At 32.6% G+C, this 21,560-nt stretch overlaps 3 protein-coding genes across 3 annotated transcripts; 1 reads left to right on the top strand and 2 right to left on the bottom strand.

Moving 5' to 3' along the window:
- Positions 1–8,460: 8,460 nt before the first annotated feature.
- On the bottom strand, positions 8,461–14,214 carry LOC126665678 (DNA replication licensing factor MCM5). Its single transcript, XM_050358548.2, has 18 exons — positions 13,873–14,214; positions 13,646–13,789; positions 13,338–13,517; positions 13,145–13,243; positions 12,919–13,055; positions 12,716–12,821; positions 12,305–12,439; positions 12,138–12,215; positions 11,865–11,969; positions 11,685–11,776; positions 11,477–11,609; positions 11,287–11,382; positions 10,918–11,012; positions 10,731–10,821; positions 10,207–10,316; positions 9,345–9,462; positions 9,135–9,236; positions 8,461–8,794 (listed from the first exon to the last, which is right to left on the bottom strand). Exons 1-18 carry the CDS (start codon positions 14,140–14,142, stop codon positions 8,711–8,713), a joined length of 2,175 nt encoding a protein of 724 aa, XP_050214505.1. The 5' UTR covers positions 14,143–14,214; the 3' UTR covers positions 8,461–8,710.
- Positions 14,215–15,017: 803 nt separating this feature from the next.
- Positions 15,018–15,899, top strand: LOC126675136 (uncharacterized). The gene has a single exon (XM_050369736.1). It carries the CDS (start codon positions 15,018–15,020, stop codon positions 15,897–15,899), a length of 882 nt encoding a protein of 293 aa, XP_050225693.1.
- A 101-nt stretch (positions 15,900–16,000) lies between these two features.
- On the bottom strand, positions 16,001–19,917 carry LOC126683060 (leucine-rich repeat receptor-like protein kinase TDR). The gene is made up of 2 exons (XM_050378891.2): positions 17,198–19,917; positions 16,001–16,524 (listed from the first exon to the last, which is right to left on the bottom strand). The coding sequence occupies exons 1-2, from the start codon at positions 19,899–19,901 to the stop codon at positions 16,211–16,213; spliced, it is 3,018 nt and encodes a 1,005-aa protein (XP_050234848.1). The 5' UTR covers positions 19,902–19,917; the 3' UTR covers positions 16,001–16,210.
- Between the last annotated feature and the right edge of the window lie 1,643 nt (positions 19,918–21,560).

Raw genomic sequence — 21,560 nt, 5'->3', positions numbered from 1 at the left:
AAAAATTCAAAACTACTCATAAAACTTTCGCATAAAAAGTGCGATTTAGCTATTATTATAACGAAAAAATACAATTTGGCTATCATTACAAAAATTAAAAAATTTAAATTAAATTATAATAAATCTTAAAGGTTTGAATTTTTTTAATCATAAGGCCTTTTTGAAATTTTTAGTTTAAATTTATCTTTGGTCAATATTATTAACTCCAACAATCCTCTAATTTTAACTCTTTAGAACCAATCCATGATCACTTCCAATTTTAAGTAAGTTTTATTTTTTTGTATATTTTTTATTTGTATAAATTAATTATAATTTATGTATTTATATAGTAATTATAATAAATTAAATTTTTAGATCATCTAAATTGATTTTGCTATGGAAAGTTGAAAAATTAATTAGACTACAACAAATTAGTTTTTTTTAATTATTATTACTTTATTTTGTTGATGATTAATTTTATTTTAATGATAACTAATCTTATTTTATTGATAATTAATGAATTTTGTTATTTGGATTTTTGTCTACTTTTTAAAAATTAACTTGATAAAAACTAATCTTCATGTATCAGTTTAGATTATGGATAAATTTATTATTAGGACACCGAAAAGTGTCAACCCCTTTTATGATAAAGAAGATAATTTGTACATAATTTTTGAACAAACAAAGGACGTATTGAGTTTGATTCTATATATATAATTGTGGATGATATATATAACAGATTTCAATTGATGAATATAAAATAAATGTTAGAGATAAAATGAGACTGCATATGTGTATTTATAGGATCTTGACAATCGACATGCCAGAAATTTCCTCCGAAAGAAATTTAGAAATGAAAATAGAATTTTTCAGAATATTTGGTTCAATGACTAAATGTGATTGGAGTATAGTGTACCATCTATTTAATTTGAGAATGCAAATACCTCACAGCAGTCGCAACAAATGTATGATCTATTATAATATTTACTATTATTTTTTATCACTATAAATTTTATACAAATAAATAATCTATATATTTATTAATTACATATAATTTAGTCAGGGCTAAAAGGGATTTTTAATTCCGCCAACTTAACCACCCAATAGATAATTGTAAATATAAATCAATTTACTTACTCCATAACATCTAAAATTTATAAATCTAATTATCAAAATTATAATAATAATTAGTTGATAAAACAATACCAAGTAACGAAAGATATTATTCCAATGTGGATAATACCATCAATCATATATACATAATAAACATTTTTTTTATTTGCATGTAATTTAAGAAAAGTAAACAAACCCAAAACAACAGAGTACAAAACATAATTGAACATAATATAGTAGTACAAAGCGAAGCAAAGGTGACAATAATTAAGAAGTCGATTGATGGAGCAAACGAGATGGACATTGAGAGTTAAAGAGGCTCTATTGCATGTTTCTCGAAGTGGAAGCTGTAATAATTGATACCAGTGTAAATACCATCAATATGGTCAGTAGTTATAAAGTTTCCATTAGTAGAGCTCCTGTCTCGCTGAGTGTAAGAGAAAGGAACTCTATAAGTCCCTTTTGTTGATATAAAGTGAACCCTGACCCGGCTTTTAGGCGGCACAACAACTTCAAAGGCAGCTTCGGCTTTTCTGGTTTCCTCCGTCGTTCTGTTCCACTCCAATGATGTAGTTATCTCAGCAGAAATTGAAATCTCTCCTTCAGCAATGCGTGGGATGCCAGTTCTGATGGTGGTTGCTACTCCAGCCGATATCGATAAACTATTGCTAAACGTAAATGACGATGTATCTTCATAACCAATTGTAACAGTTAAAGTAGCTGGTCTTTCAGATTCATTAATAGGACAACCAATGCCTGCTATTGAAGCTTGCTCGTCGTAGATTCGAGCGTCTTCCATGCGAAATCGAACATTAAATATACTTCTGTCGAGAACAAGCTCTTCAACTGTTAATCTTGCTTCTCTTGTAATAGTGTTCTCTGCAGCATTAAGACTATTGGTGTGACCGTTTGCTGAAAGAATACTGCAGAATCTGTTATTACCTGCATTGCGAAGAGCAATGATGTTCTCATTAACTTTTACCCGCAAAAAATGACAGCACATTTTATATTGTTGCTTTATACAAAATTTCTTATAAATTACGAGGCTTTAAAATATTTTGCAGTTAATAAACTATAGACGTTGTACATCTAAGTTACAACCGACATTTCATTTGTTACATTTTAATAACCAAACTTTTATTTTCGTAACTCATTCATTTCTAAAAAAATAAAAATTACTTATATAACATTGAAAAATTATTTGCTAACCAACTTTGCCATGTAAGAATGGCACATAAGGATGCCATATAAACAAAAGGACTAAAAAAACGAAGTATTAGCTATAAGCGACATAGTTAACAAAGTAATTTCCCTAATATCGTCTATGTGGCCTACACGTGCAATTAAGTTGGTGTGGAAAAATTAGGTTAGCGAGTATTTTTCTATTGCCATGTAATAAGTAAAATTTTGGCAGAAGTAACTGAATAATTTTTTGTTGTAACGAAAATAAAGTTTGGTCATCAAAATGCGAAAAATGAAATATTTGTTACCGAAATATAAAAGGTCTACCGCAACATATTTTAGTCCAAACTAGTAAAAAATTATTAGTTTAAAATATGTTTTAACAAATTATAGTGCAAAACTATTTTTACCTGCGTTGCGAAGAGCAATGGCGTTGTCACCAACTTTAACCGGCCAAAACAAAGTGTTAATGTCTGTGATAACTGTTGAATCTGACCATATCCAATTCGGACTTCGTCTCCAAAATCGACCCACAATATTAGACCTCACACGAATATTTCCATCGGGATGGTGTATGATCTCATAACCCGATCTCTCGCTGTTAGGATCCTCGGATGAGAATTGATTGAAGTTGTTTCCACCGCCCACCACGTGTCGAATATATCTGTCATTGAAGCCTTTGAATGCCACATGTCTAGGCACTTTAACTAATGTATTCCAATCAACAAAAGTGAAAAAAACTTGATTATTTATTTTTTGTTCAACAAATAATTATAAAAACCTTAATTAGACCAATGATCTTGTTCATTAGTATAGATATTAAATTAATTCAGAATAAGTAATACTATTTGAAGTAAAGAAAATTATGTAATTGTCAAAGAAGAAAGCAACATTCACCATTGTCCTTATTTCATCAACAGTTACGTTGTGTTTATCTCAAAAGATCTTTTAATGTTTTTGGGATCTTAATGACTCTCATATTTTTCCGATGTAGAGGATCAAAAAGAATAATTTGCTTTCCTCATAACCTAAATAATCTCTCTACTGTTGTTTCTGCTTCCTTTCTTGATTCGCCACTATTTTCCTTACATAATCAAATACAAGCTGTCTTGTTTGCGGCAAAACGGATTTATTACATTTCAAGATTTGAAGAAATATTATTATTTTTATTATTATTAGAGTTTATGCAGGTGGCACTAAACAAAATTAACAGTGACACGAAGAATGGATAAGAAATTTTTGTTTGGGATTTTTAAATCCACTGTTTTTGGAGAAAACATTGGAGAAAAAAAAAAGGAAAAATTCACTCCAAATATTTTAATTTTATGTATATTTTATATATTTTTATGGGGATTAAAAATTTAAAAAATCATGTCAATTTTTTTTTTTACAGAATCTCACTTAGCGAGAGTGAATTACATTTGCCATTTTCTATCCACGTGAGGATCTTATAATCATAATTTTGCCAAGTATGGATATAACAAATTTTAGAAGAAGGTCCTCTCAAATAAAACCGATAAAATAAAGAGACCTTTGCATGAATTTTGTCTTGCAAAAACCGAGTTGTAATGGGCCTACAACTATGAATTGTGAACGTGATTTCGTCTAGGGGTGAGCATCGGTCGGTTCGGTTCGGTTCGAATTTTTTCGGTTTTTTCGGTTTTCGGTTTGAGAAAATCTCAATCCAAACCGTTCTTTATTTAACCAAACACCAAAATTTTTTTAACCGAAAAATTTCGGTCGGTTCGGTTCGGTTTCCATAATTTTGATCGGTTTGGATTTTTAAAATCCATAAAATAAAGTTAAAGTAAAGCCTATAATTTTTAATAAAAAATTAAAATAAAGTCTATAATTTTTAATAAAAAGTTAAAGTGAAGCCCATAAATTAAAACTACAAATACATTATAACATAATAAAATAAAAACCTCCATTAATAATTACAAATATTAGGATTTGTGAATTGAGAAAGTATATATACATATGTTTTTGTCCCTCTACTTAAATAATTAGAGTCTAATAAACTTTTATATATATTTAAATAACGATTATTAACTCATACATCAACAATAATTAAGATATAAAGACAAAATACATATTAATATAGAGAAAATAACAAGAAAGCCATAATAATTACCCATTTTTTCACATAATACAACTTTAATTTATTTGTTTACTTTCTTACAATTATTCTTTCATAAAATACCATCTTTTATTATTATTTTCAACCACCACCACCTTCTTTCCAAGACAACATGTGTCTACCAAATCACATATGTGTTTACCAATTTCTTTTTCTCCACGTCATTTTCATCCTTTGCCTTCTCTTTCATCTTTCATTTTTTTTTTGAAATTGCAGGTGAAAAAAAGAAGAAGGAAAACACCATAACACAACCAAACAATAAAAAAGATGAGCCAGCAGCTCTTTGAACTCAACAATGGAACCATTCATCTCCACCTCACCAACTATGGTGCCACCATCACTTCCCTCTTTGTTCCCGATAACCAAAGTTGCTTTTAACAATTCAATGAATTTTGTTTCTTGATTGATTTCGCATTACAGGGAAGCTTGATGATATTGTTCTCGGGTTTGATTCAATCGAAGCCGATATGGTCAGTTTTATCTATAAATATTCGATACATCTCCGATATATATTTAATGCATCTCGAATACATACGTGATACATTTTCGATACATAATTTATACGTGATATTTATAAAAAAAATATTAAACATGATACATAATTCGATTGTTTCGTTTTTATATTTTAAAAAGCTTATAAACATATATGTAATAATACTAATTAATATGAACTAATTATTTCATTTTAATTAATATTATTATATTTATTGTTTTATTTATATTCGATCGGTTTGATTTCATGGTTTGACCGGAAGCCTAAGGTGGAAGAAAGGAAAAAAATGAGTAGAAATACAAAATATTCGATAAATATTTGGTACATCTCGGATACATATGTGATACATTTCTGATATATAATTTATACGTATTTAAAAATACTATTGTCAAATTACGTTGAAAATTGAAAAAATATCAAACATACAATTTGATATATCACCGATACATATATGATACATATTCAATACATCGCTAATACATTTCTGATATGTCAAGTTCTATAGTTTCAAGGACTGCCATCGTTGGAGTATTATTTATAGCGTGGATACGTATTCAAGGATTGCCATCGTTGTTGTTAATTCGATCAGTTTAGTTTGATATTTACACACAATTTATACATGATAGATACATATTTGATACATTAATTCGAATATATTTTTAATATATTTTTAATACATCTCTGATACACAATTTATAGATGATAGATACAAATTTGGTACATTAATTGAATTAACTGACTAATGTAAACTTTTCTACCATATTTTCATAATTATTTCAACAGCCAAGCAACCCCCATGTATTTTATTTTTTGACTTTAATTGTAATCTAATTCTTTTTATTTATATGATGGATACATCTCCGATACATATTTGATACATATTCCATACATATTTTCGATACATATCTGATACATCTTTGATTCATTTTTGATACATATTTTATTCATCCCCGACACATGTTTGATATATGATCGTTCAAACACTTTTTCTTGTGTTTTAATACATATTTGATGCATTTCAAATATATTAGATAATATTGATTTATAATTTTTAAAAAAAATAGTTAAACGACGCCTAGGTATGTTAATTTATCTTTTTCAAAATTTTGAATTGAGAAAGTGAATGAGATGTAGTAAAATTGAAGTTTAATTAACCGAATCAATTAAATCAATCGACAAATTTGATCGGTTTGATACATAATTTATGCATGATATATACATTTATTTATATGTATTTTATAAATACATCATAGATACATAATTTATACATGATAAATACATTTTTACTACACAATTTATACATGATAGATACATATTTGATACATTAATTGAATTAACTAATTAATTTGATTGGTTAGTTTTTATATTTAGAAAATCTTATAAACATATATGTAATAATACTAATTAAAATGAACTAATTCGTTCATTTTAATTAGTATTATTATATTTATGATTTTGTATATATTTGATCGGTTCGTTTTCATGATTTCACCGGTAGTCAAAGGTGGAACAAAGGAAAAAATGAGTAGAAATGCAAAATATTCGATAAATATTTGTTACATCTCAGATACATATGTGATACATTTCTGATACATAATTTATACGTGTTTAAAAAGAAAATTATCAAATTACGTTGAAAATTGAAAAATTATCAAACATATAATTTGATACATCTCCGATACATATATGATACATATTATATACATCGCTGATACATTTTTGATTTGTCAAGTTCTATAGTTTCAAGGACTACCATCATTGGAGTATTATTTGTAGAGTGGATACATATCTGATATATTCAAATAGATCATCGTCAGATTCTATAAAAAATATAGAACATGATAGGCACATTTTTTTAAATGTATTTAATAGATACATCGCTGATACATAATTTATACATGATAGATATATTTTTAAAAATATTTAAATAGATATATGATAGATACATTTTTACTAAATTATATACTGTGCATTTTTTTACATATATGTGTTTGATACATAATTATTTATTGTAGTTAATTAAATATATATGTAATAATACTAATTAAATTTTTCTAGTGCTTATTTATTTTTAATAGACTATATTTAATTAGTTGCTGTATAAAATATTTTAAATTAATTTATATATGTATTTTTAATAGACTATATTTAATTTATAAATATATTTTTAATAGACTATATTTAATTAGTTGCTGTATGAAATTAACCTAAATTAGTTTTTTGGCCAAGTTTAGGGAGCAGATTGAATATTTGTTGGTATATTGTGTATGAAAGCAACATAAGAAAAGACGTGGCACTTAGTCATTGACTCTAACTCCCAAGCACATAAAATAGCTGTAGAAGCAGTAATAATGTTGAGATCACGTGGTGAAGGATTCGCTGACCTCATCAAGGTGGTATTTGTGTAATGTTTTTTGTGTACATGTAATAAATCTATTTTTTGTTGTAAAGTATGAAAATGGTAGACTCTTTTCTTGTATTTTTGTGATATTCTCATTAATATAAGTATATATGGATATTATTTTTTAAAAATATATATATTTTATATTAATGTTCGGTTAATTCGGTTTTTTGGTCGGTTCGGTTTTCAAAACACCCAAACCAAACCGAACACCGAACACCAAACTTTACGTAAAATAGAAACCGAACCAAACCATTTTCACCGAAAAACCGAGCCAAGCAACAAAGTTCGGTTCGGTTCGGTTCGGTTTTTCGGTTTGGTTCGGTTCTTGCTCACCCCTTTCGTCTGTTACGATTCCTTCACAAAAGCTAATGGGCCTACAACTATGAATTGGAACATCAACTTTTGACTCATTATGTGTCAAAAAGGATATGCAATTATAGGTTAGAAAGAATTGGGAACCCTTCAACTTTACTAATAATTGAGTCACTATGTGGTCCATGTAGTGAATATGCCACATATTATAACACCTAAATAAAACAAGATGATTTTATATATGGATAGATATTTGTACATATGATTGAATTATTATTTCAATTTATATAAACCAACATAAAAGTATAAATAAAGTATATAGCATATACTTATTAAGTGTATAAATATATTTAAATAACTTTTATAATTATTTAAAAAGAGATAAAATTACTTATCTATTAATATAACAAGTAATATTGTAAGTATATATAATATGAATCGAACAAAGGATTTTTTTATTTTAATTTCTATTTTCAGGATTTTTTTTATTCAAAAAAATTTACAGAAATTATGGATTTTTTAATAATTAATCAATAAAAAATACTAGCAAATTGAATGTAATATTGTAAAAAAATATATTAGATTATTTTCCAATGAAGAGTATTTTTAAAATAAATAAATAATTACTGCAATCACTTGATCATTTGTTGAGAATAGGATTAAATTGTTTTTTTTTTTCATTTATCATTTTTTAAGATTACTTGATTAACGGGAAAGAAAAAAATTCTTAATTTCTATGATTTTAGAGAATATTTTGGTAAGAGATGCAAATTTAAATTCAATAAACCATATATAAGAGCAGCTTAAATATTTTTCAAGATCAACATCCACAACATCTAACAAAATTTTGTTAAGAATTATCCTAGAAGATGAAGTTAAGCTGTCTAAATGAAAAATGGCAAGAATTGCAGTTTTTTCCTAACATTTTTTAAAGCCATAATTTTACAGATAAACAAATTCATCAAACAGGCTAACCTTCGACCTATAAAGTAAACCACAAGGAACAAACATTTTACAATCATGTTCTTGAAGCACTAACTAACCTTTGATCCAGTTCCTCACTCGATTCGGGAGATTTCGTAATAGATTACAGTTTCCGTACGATAATGCGTCGCTCATGCTTATACTCTATTTCATCTCTTTGATACATAACTACAAGAGCTCTTCTTACCTGCAAATGCAACTCATGAAATCAATATGATTGCTGGTTTTAATCTTCTTATGCAACTACATTTTGTAATTTTAAACAAGGACCATCTTTATGCTTGTTCAAGAAAAATATAGCACAATAGTATGATTCAACAGGTTTATATCAATAAACTACACTTTTTTTAGGTTGAAATTACTGTTTCTCTGATATTTAGATTTTAGGTAATTAAAATTCCTCATAAGGAGTATTTCTGTTGTGTGAAATTAAAATGTTACGAGGAAATATGATTTGTTAAAATATAAAGGAAAACAATAATTTTGATCTAAGATCCGGTAAATATATCATATACTAAAGGACTTACAATGGATTCATTCATTCCCATTCTAGAAAGCTCATCAATCAGCTTTCGTTCAGATATGCGCATTCCAATTCCTAGTCTTCTCTTTATCTGAGTTTCTGCTTGCTGTTTGGTAAGGAAAAAGGATCAAAGAAGTCGACAAGCTCAGGAAAAAGCTACAACTTTGCATAGTCCAGAATAGAAGGATTAAAAAATATATTGGTTTTAACAAACCTTTATCTCGGGAGTAAGGGTAACTTGTTGATTTATGCCAGACTGCGCTGCTTCGATTGTCGACACCTTAAAAAGATTTACTGCTTCAACCACATCTGCCTCAGAGGCAACATGGGACCTAAAATTGCATGCCAAGGCAGTGACAAATCAATATATGAAAGTGCATCTGGCAAAGGTTATTATTAAACAAGAGAGGAATGAATGTGAATGGTTTATTGGGCACACTGAATACATGCTGGGCAACATAAAGGATGAAGAGTCTGCAGTGAAGTTTCATGGCATATGAGCTCTAAGTATGGAAGATAATTTTCACATCATAGTGCCCAAGGCTAAAGGCATATCTCAACACTGTAAGAAACAAGAATTTTAACATAGGGAAAATAACCATTTCATGACCTTATATTATTAATTTATTCATGATTAAACGATACTTCAGTAGGATGAAACAATGTCATGCTTAATGAAATTGAGACTTCACGATGGTCTAAATAGCATGTAAATAGCATGATAAGAAATCAGAAGTTGGTCAGTATGATCCCGCCACCTCTTAAGAGAATCAAAATCAGTGAGATTACTAGCATATCATCAAAAATTCCAATTTGATCCGAGAAATGAAAAAGTCGGTTTCTAATTCCTGATTATTGAACATCACTCATCGAACAGAAGATTTTTAAAAAGATCATTATGCACAAAAAATGGCAAAAGAGAGCCAGGCCTTAAAATATTGCTCCAGTCAAGTCAAATGTTTCTTCCTATATGGAAGTTGATAGATAAAAAAACTAATTCATTTGCATCATACATCAAGCCATCAACAATATTCCAAGCATTCATTTGTTGCAGCGGATTTAGCACCAATACTTACAGTTTCATTTTAGCAAGAGCCTCACTCAACCTTATGATAGCTTCTAGCTGCCTTACAGTAATAGGTACTGCAGCAGCCTCCCCAGTTTCATTTGCCTGCTTTCTCATGTCCTGATGAAATAACCAATTGAAAGTTTAAATGATCGGAAATAATAGGCAGGCACAATAGGGATGGCAAGAAAACTAATCATAACTTAATATTGTAACCATAGTAAATGTCAGGAGTCATCACCATAGCAATAGCCATATCAGCAAGAACAGCAGTTGTCCTAAACTCTTGAGCTCTCTCTATTTTGTGGTTTCAAGAGCATATAATATTCAATTTTAAAAATTAAAACCCTCATTGAGCTGTATTTTGGAAAAATAAACTTCCCACTTAATAAAAAAATTACTCCCATATTCCCCAGTTACAATTCAGGGGCTAACCATATAACTCGAGATATTTACAGTACAACAGGTTTCTTGTATTGAACACCGGTAGAAAAATTAAAAAGCCAATTTGTAGGCACGGGAAAGAAATAATACCTGTCTGAATCTGACATACTCATTTTGCAATCTACTGGATGCAGATTCTGAAAGACGGGGACGGCATTCAGTTCGACAATATTGTAAATATCTGCAGCAATCGCAACACATGTCATTTATTATCTCATAATCCATCACAAAAGGACCATAAAGGTCATAATTACGAGTTACTTCCCAATAGACATACCTCTTAAGCCAATTCTCTTCATTATTAGAAACTCTGGTATCAGCTGAAGCCGAATCAGCAGATGCATGAATCTTTATTATATGACTAGCTATGATCTGAAACAGGAACACTGTGATTCAGTCTGCTGGAAAAGCATACGACATCTGGAAACAACAGTAATAAATGAAACAGTGATAGTTTTGGTCCAACGAAATTAAAATGGTTTATTTTTTCCTTAGTGCAAAGAGCAACAATAGCATGTATTGATTTTTCTCAAGATTTGACTTGAGGATCCAGCATAAAACTTCATATAATAGTAATACAACGGCAACTAATAGAAATACTGCAGTTCCTTCGAGGGCCAAGTTGACAAGATAATCTTAAAATTACCTTATCCCGATTGTAGTCTCTTTTATCCTTAACAATGAAGATTAAGTCAAATCTAGAGAGAATAGTTGTCTGTAAATCAATATTTTCCTGTGCTGTCTGAAAAGAAAATAATCACATTAGCTTCTTACCCATGTTCCACACTTATGCTTGAAAAATTGATAAAGATGAAATACAGAATGTGGCTGCTAACCTTGAGATCATCATAGCGTCCTGATGGAGGGTTTGCAGCTGCCAGCACTGATGTTCTAGAATTGAGAACAGTTGTTATTCCTGCTTTTGCAATGGATATAGTTTGCTGCTCCATAGCTTCATGAATAGCAACCCTGAGCCACATAATTGTAAAGTTAAAAACACTGAAACTGAATTATGGGAGAGTGAGAACTTCTAGTTTAAGTTACCTATCCTCTGGCCTCATTTTGTCAAATTCATCTATACAAACAACACCTCCGTCTGCCAAAACCATAGCTCCTCCTTCAAGATAAAATTCTCGCTGCAAAAGTAAATACTTACTTTTAAGTCGGAGAGGAAATAAATACAGCTTTAAGTACCCTTTACAGGCCATAGATAAAAAAAATTACCGTGCTATTATCTCGTATTACAGAGGCTGTAAGACCTGCAGCAGAGGAACCTTTTCCAGAAGTGTAAACAGCTATAGGAGCCGTCTTCTCAACAAACTTGAGAAACTATACAAGCAAGGTAATTATAAATCAGTATCAACTCAACCATATATGATGAAAAAGATGCAGTACAAAAGTGTAGTGCACATCAATATCTCAAAAAGGGAAAAGAACAAGTGGGGAACAAAGCTAGCATTGCCCATTAGCTAAAAAAGAATGATATGTGAAACTAACCTGTGATTTAGCAGTAGATGGATCACCCAAAAGCAACACGTTGATGTCACCTCTTAGCTTCACCCCATCAGGCAAATTCTGTGTTTGCGAGAAAATTACCTATGGTTATCAATGAGTTCCACAATTATCCAAGTTATAGAGAGTGAAATTTGAGGATGACAGTGTACCTTTCTTGATCCTCCAAACAACAGACAAGCCACTGCCTTTTTCACCTGTTCTTCTCCAAATATAGAGGGAGCAATCTTGGAGCATATGGCTTCATATACATCTGTCCGTGAAGCAAATCTTTTAAATTCTTCTACCTGCATGTAGTAGTTTCCCATAAGGATGTAGTGCAAGAAACGAAAATGCACAAATTCTCCTCTAATGAATACCGAGTTCAGACAAAAAAAAAGCAGATTTTCAAAACTGCCGGTGATGGAAGCATGTGGAAGTACAGTAGTACTAATCAAAAACACAAGTTACATAACGCATATCAGCTGACACAATTTAAACGTGCAAAATCATGTCTAAGGTGCTTTCATGGATCAATCAGTTTCAAATACCAGTTCTCTTTCACATGTTTCCATGACTTATACCTCTTCTTGAGTGAATGCCGCATGACCCTGAGAACTAGCCTCGTTAATTTCCTCAATTCCCACAACTCTAATATAAGGCTGTCTAATTGCAACTGCTCCTCTATGGCTGCACATAACAAAAAAAATGAACTCCTTTAACCAGGGATTAATCGACACATATGTCATGATAAAGGAATCCAAGCAAAAGGTGCAATGACCCGTACGAGGTTGATGAATTAGCTGCTTGAAAAATGCTATAAATTCCTATGATTGTCAGTCTTGTTCCAGGTACAATTCTTTGTACAAGATGGCGATCCACTGATAGAAGCATATTCCGAGGAAGCTCACCCGTAGGCACATCCTTGTAACCAAAAAACATTGAAATTAACATTAATAATTTCTAGAAAAATAGAAATTCGGCATTAAATTAAGTAATACCATGACCAATACCTCAGGATTTTCCTGCAATTTCAGTGTTTGCTGATCAACATACTTGCTCTTATCTGGAACCACCATCCAAGGATCAATCGGGCATGCTTCTTCATTAGCCTATATAATACACAACAAATCCAACATCATATAATAATCAGAATCAAACAAAATTGCAAAGAAGAACTCCTAAGATTTAAAATGAATAATATACCTGAGGAATATGATCACAAGAACGAGGCACGATTGCACCACCTAGACCAGGACGGCAAGGAACTTGCCTAGTACTCTGGCAATTCTTACAAACTAAACTAACATAAGTTGCCTTTGCTTTAACTCTCGAAGCAGCTATTGTTATCCCGGCTATCTTCACCAGCTTAGAAATATACTGAGCCTGCATATATATATATATAAAAAATCTTACCTAAACTTACAAAATTCAAACCAATTTAATTACATCAAGTCGAATCCTATCCAGCCTAATCAATTGAAAAAATAAACCCTAATTTAAGAAAAACAAACCCCTAAATAGCGCATAGATACTGGATCCTCTTTGGAACTTAATAAAATCTGAACTTCAGTGATCTCAGGTTCCTTCATTTCTCCACTCTCCGCTTGCTCCTTTAACCTCAAACTCTGTAACACCTCACACGCCGCCGTCTCAAACTACACAAGAAACGCACATATTAAATAAACCTCAGATGAAAATAGTCAAATATAATACAGAAAATGGCAAACAGCATCATCACCAAGGGTAAGTAATCGGCGGGAGCGGATCGGAGGAGAGAGGGAAGTTCAGCGTCGAAAGAAAGTAGATCTTCGAAATGGACGAGGAGTGATTTAGGGCTATGGATGAGACTTTCACGGTACGGGAATACATTCTTCTTTGTCTCGAAGTTTCTGATGAACTCTTTAAATTTTTGGAGGATTGTGTGACGGCTTGGTGCGGCGTCGGAGCCTGATTCCGGGAACTGCGCTTGGTCGCTGTAGTACACTGCTCCTTCGTCCCAGCCCGACATCGTTTTGGTTTGATCAAATCTCTGTTTTTCTCTGTAAAATGATAACTGATGATTTTTTTTCTCTTTGAGAAGACGGTAGTTTTGTGGCGCAATTAGGGATTTTGGCGGGAAAAAGAAGGCGGGAGATGTACAGCATGCCTTTTGCACGTGCCATTGGAACACTGCGTTTTACTTGAGTGTTTTTTTTTTTTTAACAAATATTTAAGGAAAACTACATCTTTAGTTTCTGAATTTTTATGATTTAATGTGTGAACTTTATTTCTTTTGAATCATTTGACTAAACAACTTGAACTTTGTTTCTTTTGAATTATGTGCTTTCCAAATAAGATCATACTGTTCATTTTTGGCCATTGAATAAATTATGATCACTTATTGACAAAACAGAGTACAAGCAAAATATTTCTAGAAATTTTTATCTGAAAATCTTGTCCGTTTTTAATAAATAATAATTCTTAAAACTAATTTATTTTTATATAAAATTCACAAATAAATTAGTATTTGTTGCTATCTATTGAAACATGTTAAGACATAAAAATTATATGTTTAGAGATTAAATTGGATTGTGGTTAATATTTTTTTTTATAATAATAATATATAATCTAACTGGTCAAATAAAAATATGAATTAATTAGAAAATCAAATTTAGTATTGAATTGGCCATGAAATTAAAATATGTACAGATTAAGTTTTTTTTTTTGGTCGAAAATACAATGAAGGAAAAACTACATTTTTAGTTTCTGATGAACTGTTTAAATTTCATTTGGACTATGCTTTTCAGTGAGCGCTTGGAAAGTTGAGGGGTCTAATTATCACTTAATTCATCAATTTGGCATAACCAGTGGCATTGCAATGATGATATGTTAACTATAGTAACCATGCTCAACTCCATCACCGCCTCGGCCGCTATCAAACCCACAGTAGCCTTCACGACTCCGCAAAACTATGCCACCAGACTCTCTCATCTCCTCGCCCTCAAATCGCTAAATCCCCTCTGGTGTCCCACCATCGTCACCCAACCCACTCCACAAACCGTCTCCTCTCTCGCCTCACACCTCGTCCCCCATGCCATTTCTCCCATCTCCGCTATTCTCTTCCCTTCCCGCACAGCAATTTCTGCATTCTCCGAAGCCACAATTTCACTCAACACCCCTCTATTACCTCCCTCTCACGACGGACTGATTCTCGGAGCGTTAGGCAAAGACGCCGAGCTCATAGACACTGCATTCTTGCTCAATATTTCTTCGCATGTGGAAAATGTTCGAGTTATAGTCCCTCCCACCGCTACTCCAAGTTGTTTAGTCAAATCGCTGGGAGCGGGAGGCGGCGGTCGGAGGGTTTTGTGTCTACTCCCGCAATTTGCGGGACTAAATGAGCCTGAGGTTGTTCCTGAATTTCTCCGGGAACTGGAGTATGCTGGGTGGGTCCCAATCAGGGTTAATGCTTATGAGACGCGGTGGTTGGGACCCACCTGCGCGGAGGGTATAGTGGTGGAAGAGGGGAATTTACGGGCAGTGGTGTTTAGTAGTTGTGCTGAAGTGGAAGGATTGTTGAAGAGTTTGAGTGAGTATGGGTGGGATTGGGGGACGGTGAGGCGGAGATGGCCGGAATTGGTGGTGGCTGCACATGGGCCTGTGACGGCGGCTGGGGCTGAGAGGTTGGGTGTGGATGTGGATGTTGTGAGTGATAGATTTAGTAGTTTTGATGGTGTTGTAGATGCTTTATGCAATAGTTTGCAACTTGCAGGGTTTGACTTGTAACTGTTTGTGGTTTTGTCTCAATGAACTCGAATTACTCAGAAATCATGCGTTTTCTAAGTCTCAGTGCATTGAAATTTGAAAATTTTACCTGGAATACCAAGTAGCTAATTGTGTATTATGATTAAATCTTTATGAAAAAACAACACACGGACTTTCATATTTTACAGCGGAAAATTTCTGGTACTTGCTACTGAGAAGACTCCAAACACACTTACATATCAGCTAGCTATTTGTTATATCTATAATTATCATTTAAAATAAAAATGAGCAGTATAATCATTCGGGTTTGACGATCTGATTCTGATCATCTGTTATTTTCTCTGTGACTTGAACCCTGATAAAAGCTTTAAGGCATCTTCCATGGATGGCCGATCAGCTGCCCTACTTCTTGTGCAGATCAAAGCAACTTCAACAACCAGTTTTATCTCTTCTTGTATTGATTCAGAAGACGAACCGGCTTCACTCTGATTATAAACTTCTCTTAGGAGAACTTCTTTCGGCTTGCTCTGTATGCTTCGTCCTGCATTTGCCAATCTTCCGTTGGTCAGGATTTCAAGAATGACCTCTCCAAAGCCGTATATGTCTGCATAGAGGTTGTCTTTTATCCTGCTGTTGAATATTTCACCTGTTCAAGAAACATAATACAAGTGTCAAGTACTGCTGATACTGCTTAATTATAGTCATTCTTATACTACAAAAAACTATCAATTTGTGGCTGCCAAATTTTTGACGGATTTTTTAGAATTTGTGACGGAAAGTGCTGTCTTAGCATTTTGTGATGACAGTTTCCATCACAAAACTTTTTCCGTCTTAAATTTGAGATTTTGAGGGAAATAAGTTTGATAGTTTTCTTGTTTGAAAGGAATATAATCAAGGAGACTTTCCTTCAATCAATGACTTCATTGGTTAGACTTTTTCCAATTTTCCCAGGACGTGATGTTCTTGCCTCCTACAAATGTGGTTTCTGAGAAATGATCTTTGTTGTACGAAAACTCGTCGGGTTTTATGTTTGGATGTTTTATTTGTATTTCCAGAAATGCTTATGAAACTCTGAAACTCTATAAAAAATCTAGTTTTGCCATTTCCATTCCGGCATTTCTCATTTGGGTGTTTTTGTGTCCGATTTAGGTGTTTTTGTTTCCGTGCTACAAATTTAACTTTAACTAATATAGAATCTTTTGATTGAAGGTTGACTTCTGAAAACAAGTTGATGCAACAACAAGATTATATACCTAAGTTCTGGGCATCTGAAACAAGAAATAACACATGGCATAGAGCATTTATTTGGAAACACATACCTGTTTCTTTCATGGAAATTGTTGGCGAAGACGAGTCTCTGATCATTTCTTCGAGGAACTTAATCCCAAAATCAGCCAAATGGGGCTCCATATTTTCATCAAAAACTATGTTACTTGACCTCAGATCTCCATGTGGAATTGCCGGATAACATTCATGGTGAATGAAGGAAAGTCCCCTTGCAATGCCAATTATAAGTTTGTATTTGGCTGGCCAATCCCTCTTCAGATTAATTTTCTCAGCCAAATTTCCATTAGGCAAGTAGTCATACAAGAGATAAGCTAGTTGCTTATTGTGGCAAAATCCCAATAATCTGATCAAGTTTTTGTGCCTTGCATTGCCCATTCGCATTACAAATTCGGTCACCATCTTCATCCCCTTTGCTTCGAATTCGATCTTTTTAACCGAAACTGTTATTCCTGTAGGTAGAACTGCTTTGCAAACTGTAGCAGATATCGACGGAATTTCTTCCATTGAATCTGTTGAGCTAAAGCTTCTCAAAACATCATTTGCTTTGAATCTCGGGAGTCCATTGAACGACACCATTTTCCATCGCCCTTTACTTCCTCTTCGAATAAAGACAATACCCCAAGCTGACGCTACTACGAACAACACTACCCCTGCGCTTAGCAGAACAACCCAAGCAAGCTTCCTGGTGCCACTGCTGCCAAATATCGCCATCGAAGCATGACATGGCTGCAACGGTGCTCCGCAAAGGTTTTGATTCCCCGAAAATGCACTTCTACTCATTGATCTAAACAACTTATTGGAGGGGATCGAACCAGACATATTGTTAAACGATATATTTAAAACTACTAAGCTTGAAGAGTCGCCAAACTTTGCTGGAATGCGACCAGTGAAATTATTATGCGACAAGTCTACAAAACTTAAAGCTGGAAGACTAGCAAGCTCTTCAGGTATATTTCCAGTAAACTTATTATTAGCTAAATCAACACTCTCAAGAACCTGACAATTAGAAATACTCTTTGGAAGATTACCAGCTACATTGTTCATGTCTAACTCAATAACAGAAACAGATTTGCAGGAGTAAAAGATAGGAACATCGCCTGAGATATTACATGCTGAAGCTGAAAAATTCTGAAGATGCGGCAGAGACCATGTTTGTGCTGGGATCACACCTCCAAGGTCTGGATTATTGGAGATATTGAAATACTCAAGCTGCGAAGCTTGAAAAATATCGGCAGGAATTCCACCAGTAAACTGGTTCCTGGAAAGATCTACATATGCAATATCAGGTAAATTACGGAATTTCAGAGGAATCTCACCAGAGAAAGAATTATCTTCAATTCGAATACGAACAAGCGAAGAACAGTTCGAAATGGACGGCGAAAGACTGCCTGAAAAATTATTTGAAAACAGGATCAACTTGAACAAAACACCACCTGCACAAATATCCGGTGGAATCCGACCAACGAAATTATTGGTGGAAACATCCACCCATTTAAGCTTTGAATTCCTTCCTAAATCCTCAGGAAGTGACCCAGAAAAGAAATTATTCCATATCAGTAAAGTATCGAGTGAAGGAAGCAGAGCAATGGCTTGAGGAACAGTACCATTCATTTCATTATACATGAGACTTAACAGCTTAAGACTCTTCAACTCTGAAAAACTTTCAGGAATTGGACCAGAAAGATGATTATCAGAAAGATCTAAGCTTGTAAGTGGCTCTATTTTGCCCAACTCCCATGGAATCAAACCAGTAAGATGATTCCTGAAGAGAAACAGTGAGTGAAGCTTGGTGAGATTTGAAATTTCCTTTGGAATTGAGCCTGAAAGAGTGGCTCCAGCTATATCAAGATATCGAAGCTCACTCATATTACCCAGTTGCCATGGAATACTGCTCTGATATGAATTATAGCCAATCTCCATATGGGTTACAGTCTGAAGTCTGCCTAATTCTGTGGGAATTTTTCCATTTAGTAGATTGCCTGCTAGATGAATAAACTCAAGACTCTGAAAAGAACCAAATTCAGGCGGAATTGGCCCATCAAAGTAACTTCCAGCAAGATTGAGAATCTTGAGATACTGAAGCTGAGAAATTCCAACTGGCAATGACCCAGAAAAGCTGTTACTGAAAGCATCAAGAACAACTAGGTTTTCAAGCTTTGAAATCCCAGCGGGGAACTTCCCAGAAAAGTTATTCCTGCTCAAATCTAAGCTTCTGAGATTAATTAGGTCAAAGATTTCAAGAGGGAGCTGCCCAGAAAATGAATTGAAACTGAGATTGAGATCAACAAGCTGAGCACTGAAGACACTGAAATGCTTTCCAGGTAAAACCCCAGCAAGTCTCTTGAAAGAAAGATCAAGAGCAATAACAACGGTGGAATTTTTGTTGCATTTGACACCAGACCAAGAACAAGCATGGATTTTCATGGATGGGTTATCAACAGAAGGCAGTAACCAGTCAGACAAAGTGTTGTGTCCATTAATAATGTGAGATTTGAAGCTCAAAAGGGCATTAGAATATGGATCAGTAGCTTGAGTGGTAAATATGAAGATGAAGAAAATGTTGAAGTAGAGGGAATGGGAAATCTCCATTGGAAATAGCAGTAGCAGACCCAGATAGAAAAGGAGTAAAAGAAAACAAAACAAAAGTGTCAGTTTAGAAATTGAGTCTTCAAGCTTAGTGTGATTTTGTGGGATGAGAGGTGCATGGGGACTAGAGAAAGATACAATACATTGCATAAAAGAAGAGTTTGATGCTAACCATTTTAATTTTTTTTTTTGCTTTTGGAGGCAAAAAATGGAGCCATGGACCCTTTAGGTCATTGTATATTTGGATGGTGTTTCCCACTTCATAATTTTTCACTTTTTTACAACTTGTGAGAGGCATCTAATCTTCTTTTTTTACTAGAAATTACTAATCTTTTTTTAAAAATAAAATTCAAATAGAACTAAACTAGTTGATTTGATTGAATTTTTTTAGTTCGGTTTGATTATTTCAATTCAATTTGCATTGAAATCTAATTAAAAAAATTATTCAAAATTAAATAGATAAATTATTATTTTTTGTAATACCAACCTTGATTTATTAATTTAATTCAATTATTCAATTTGATTCAATTTTTACTCACTTCAATCTTTAATGAATAAAATGTCAACTTAAACTCTAAACTGGTGGTTTATAGTTAAATAACTCACTCTGACCCAAGACAGTATTAATTAAGGACATAATGTAATATGAACAAATTTATGAACTGTGATGATTTAGTTTTGTCCTTAATTAGTCTAAAAATAAAAAATATTATCCTTCATTAACCTAAAAAACTTATTGTTCTCAATTGACTAAAATAACTAAATGTGTGTTATTTAATCTAGAATCACAAGTTTATGGAGCAAATTGGCCATTTGTATAATCTCTAACTATATGCTAGAAAGCAGATTGTAATTTGAAATTGGGCTTATAATTAAACAAACACTATTCTGGATATGGGACAAGAACCTAATCATCCATATCAATGTTATTTTATTTATTTCTTTTAAGATATAAAGTATGTAATGCATCATCTTATTCTGTTTGGATGATTTTGAGCAATTTGTCGATTATGAGCCACAGTAAAGTGAATCATTATTTTAGTGGGGGAAATATATTAAGATTATTTAATTGTAGGGTTGTAATTACTATGTAATTAATTATCATTATATAGCTAAAGCCAAGAGCTTGTTTCTGGATTATTGCAAGCACTCTCTCTAAAAATAAAAGCTCTCCCTTCTCTCTAAAAACAAAAGAGTTTTTTTCCTTCATCTTTTAAAGGGTGGGAGAAGATGATTTTTCCGGTTAACCGGAAAATCATCTTCTCTCCGCCCATAACACTATTATTTATAAATCTATATTTTTTTTTAATAAATCTTATTTAAGGTGTTTGTTTGTGTGGATTTAGTTGGTTGAATAAATTTCTAAGGTCTTTCGCAATTCTTTGATCTGAAGTTTTAGATCGCTCAAGATTCTATAGTTTTTTTCGAAGCTTTAGATCCATGTTCTTGTAGATCTAAGATTTGGGAGATGTGCTTTGATGTTGTGCTTGGTTTTTTGTTAGATCTAATTTTTGGTTTCATGATTGAAGATGGGACTTGAAGAGCTTGAAGTTTTAAGGATAGAACGGTTTGAAGATCGTATTTCAATATTTGAACCATAAATGTATTGGGTGACCCATTTGGTGGTTTGAAAAGCCCTTATCGATGACTGTATGTACAGCTGTATTTACAGCACTCATCATTATCTTAGAACGGTTTTTTCAATTTGTTGAAAAACCGTTCATCTATGTAATTTTCGTTATTTTAATGAAAATTTTAGCCTTTGACAAAAAAAAAAAAAAAAAAAAAAAAAAAAAACAATTTATCCTA

The sequence above is a fragment of the Mercurialis annua genome, linkage group LG1-X, assembly GCF_937616625.2.
Source record: "Mercurialis annua linkage group LG1-X, ddMerAnnu1.2, whole genome shotgun sequence".
In the NCBI taxonomy this organism is placed as follows: Eukaryota; Viridiplantae; Streptophyta; class Magnoliopsida; order Malpighiales; family Euphorbiaceae; genus Mercurialis; species Mercurialis annua.
The sequence above is the reverse complement of the archived record's forward strand: the minus strand, read 5'-3'. Positions and strand labels throughout refer to the sequence as shown.